This window comes from Trichinella spiralis (genome assembly GCF_000181795.1).
Source record: "Trichinella spiralis strain ISS 195 chromosome Unknown Scfld6581, whole genome shotgun sequence".
Lineage (NCBI taxonomy): Eukaryota > Metazoa > Nematoda > Enoplea > Trichinellida > Trichinellidae > Trichinella > Trichinella spiralis.
In genome coordinates, this window is record NW_003533520.1 from 5,829 (window position 1) to 9,049 (window position 3,221).

At 29.6% G+C, this 3,221-nt stretch overlaps 1 protein-coding gene across 1 annotated transcript; it reads right to left on the reverse strand.

Annotated features, from left to right (window-relative positions):
- Positions 1–130: 130 nt before the first annotated feature.
- Tsp_12583 (hypothetical protein) lies at positions 131–1,611 on the reverse strand. Its single transcript, XM_003366095.1, has 4 exons — positions 1,584–1,611; positions 468–579; positions 378–445; positions 131–288 (listed from the first exon to the last, which is right to left on the reverse strand). The coding sequence occupies exons 1-4, from the start codon at positions 1,609–1,611 to the stop codon at positions 131–133; spliced, it is 366 nt and encodes a 121-aa protein (XP_003366143.1).
- Between the last annotated feature and the right edge of the window lie 1,610 nt (positions 1,612–3,221).

The window sequence follows — 3,221 nt, forward strand, 5'->3', positions numbered from 1 at the left end:
TGTGGTGGATTCATGTTGTACATTCCTACGCTTCTAGTGATATTTTTAAATATTCTGTCTATCATGACCTATATTCTTTCCTCAATGTCGTACATTATTAAACTGTTACTCTGTCGCTTATGTGATCGATTTATGAAATTATGCCTTTGTTTACTGGAATTATAAACTCTGCTGGTGTTATTGAACCCTTTACTATCTTGTAATCATTCTTTGTATTCGAGTCGCGGAATAGAATAGTTGCTGTGATTCCTTTCAATCCTACTTTGCCTGTGGTTGAATGTAATGATACTAACATTCCCACATTATTATCATATAAAATTGTGAAGATTTTGTGAATTTCAAATCCATACTCAAATGAATTATATTCATTGAATAACCACATTGTCGTCCATTACTGGTGTTCCTATTCCCCTGCGTACCCACTACATCACTTTTGGAGCAACGACTGAATAAAGATCAAGAATTACTGATCTGACCGGCAAAAACGAATTCCCTCCGATACTTTCTTTAACTGTATTTTCACATCTTGAACATTACAATTGCATATCAATTTGTACAGAGAATGATTACGATGTTCTACTAAAATGATGCTCTGACTAATAAACCTCTGAACATGGTATTTAGCTAAATTAAACTGCAACAAAACAACTCTCTGAGCAACAACTATTGTTCGTATTCGCGATGATAAAAATAAACAAATTCTGACGCTGAAATGTTATCAGAAATATCGTCATTCTACGTAATATGCAAAAATGATTATCATAAATGTCAAATTTTGAATACCACATCTTGAAACGTACAATAATAACAACTCTGTCAACTTTGATCAAATTGGTTGGTTTCTGATTAAAAATAATAATAATATCCAACTATGCAATGAGCTATTGAACTATAATAAGCGTCAGTTATAAAACAAGAATTGCCCCCTCATACAAATGAAAAATATGAAAACAAAAAAACGGCAGTTTTACAGTAAAAAATAAAGCTTATTATTTTGGATAAAATTAAAAAAACAATATATACAATGATAAACATATACAAAAATTTGTATTACACATCTTTTTATACGAGCAAATTGCAAACTAAGCATTATGTCATTGGTAATATAAATTTAATTTTGCAACTCATTTAACATTAATACTTTAACTTATTAATATAATTATTTACATTACGTAAATCATTTATTATTTGCTTTTACACATTCTACAGTTGCACGTGAACAATAGCAGATAAGTAGAAAGATTAGACAGAATTTAAAAAAGTAAGTATTATTTTACGATACATTAATTCAACAATCAATTATCTTTCACAGTTAGCTTTGATAAAACAAATGTATTTACTTTTATTAAATTTCACATAAAATTCTGAAAATGCAAAGGCACCTACAAGTTGAAATTTTCTTCACTATCTAAGTGACATTAAAGTTAAACATAATTCTGTACAGCAACTGTATATCAATAAACTGACTTCAAAAAGTATTTGCATTATATATATATATATATTCTTTTTTTCTAGTACATGATAAATTGTGCAAAACGCTTCAGAAATTCTAGCAAAGTAACATATCTGAAATTTTCTTAAACCTTCATCATAATTTTCCATTTCACCCATTATTTGAAATAAAAATAACTATGAATTACGAAAAATATCCAACAATTAAAACAACAAAAGTTACAATAATTAATTTCAATGAAGGAACATCATGCATATTGTCAGTGTAGATCAAATAATATATATGAGCTATTTGCATAAAAAATCTTTTGAAATGCTAATTTTTCTTCTTCTGTGCAATGAATGCACTTTTACTTTAATTTGGCAAAGTTGCTTTAGTTTCCTCAACCAAAAACTTTTCCATTACAATTTTTAAAAAATAATTTTAACAATATTATAAATACAACAGAAAATATAAGCATTGTGATGGCTCAGCAAATACTTTACTTATAATTGTTGTAGAAAAGCAGGATACACATACATATATTTATAATTTGAAATATTTTCCTCTTTAATCTTTAAATTCAAACTATCGTAAGTCTTACTCAGTTACAAAGAAAATTATATTTCACAAACAACAAAATAACGAAAAATAAAAATAAATGCTTAAAAAATATGACGACAACAATTATTAAAAATAACGTAATGCATTGAAATTTTTGAGCAAATAATAAATGCAACTTTTAATTTTTAAAATTGCCTCTAATTCTCATTTTCCTTTGCTTCTCTTTTTCTTCACTATTCTGCTTGCATGTACATTAGCAAAGAGTTGCAACGGTCAATGTAGTATTAATTGCAAAAAAATAATTTTTTTCACGATAATTTTCAGTTTATGATTAACAAACAACGTAAACAGCTTGGTCAAACAACAAATGCTTCATTTAAGAAACATTTAAACCGGCTAAAACAAAGGATTGCAAAGTATTCTTTCCTGAATTTGTATTGCCATCACAAACAAACAGAACCAAAGACTAGTAAAATAACTACGAAGAAAGTGAGAAAAAGAGAAAAAGTGAGAAACGGGCAGAAAAAAGCAATACCAATGCTAAAACAAAATATACGATAAATACAAATTATATATAAATTATATATATATGCATGTATTTTATTGTATGTGTAGAAGAAAATAGTTTATGGGTGATATATATGTATAGTTGTGATATGAAAAACGACATTAGCCATTCACGCTATTTCACGCAGGCTAAATAAGTGGATGATTACGGCAAAGTCGATTTGAAATATTGTCCAATCTGCTGTGTCGTTTCTGAAGACGTTGTTTACATTTAGAGTCACTAATGCCACACAGGTCCATACGGTTTATCAAATATTTGCTAATCAGTTGGAGCCTATCGGGTGGTTGGTGTAGGCTGAGAGCACAGCAGACTCAATCTATTCAACAGGAAATTTCAGCTGCTAAACCAAGACTAAGACTCCTCATTATAGACACACACACACACACATGCATGTATGCATATATACGTACATACATGTAGGTGCATATACAAAGAAAATGAAGATTGAATCGACAACAGTAATGATGAATGAAAAGCAAAAAAACACCCCCAAAAAGATCAGAGGTCAAAATTGAAGAAAAAAAGTCAGCTTTGACGGTAAAAAGAGAACGCTTTCATCCAGACCGCCCAAAGCCTCGAGGTCGAACAAACCTGAATAGAACCCCTGACCTCGACCAATCTGCAACTCGTTATCGACTGCTGACACAGTGCGAATAT

Bases quoted from the DNA above. Each gene is read 5' to 3' on its own strand.
- Tsp_12583 (XM_003366095.1), bottom strand. From the start codon at position 1,611: ATGGGTGAAATGGAAAATTATGATGAAG. The intron at 580-1,583 runs GTTTAAGAAAAT...GCATCATTTTAG, and splicing joins AATGGAAAATTATGATGAAG to TAGAACATCGTAATCATTCT. The intron at 289-377 runs GTTATTCAATGA...TGGGAATGTTAG, and splicing joins CAGTAATGGACGACAATGTG to TATCATTACATTCAACCACA.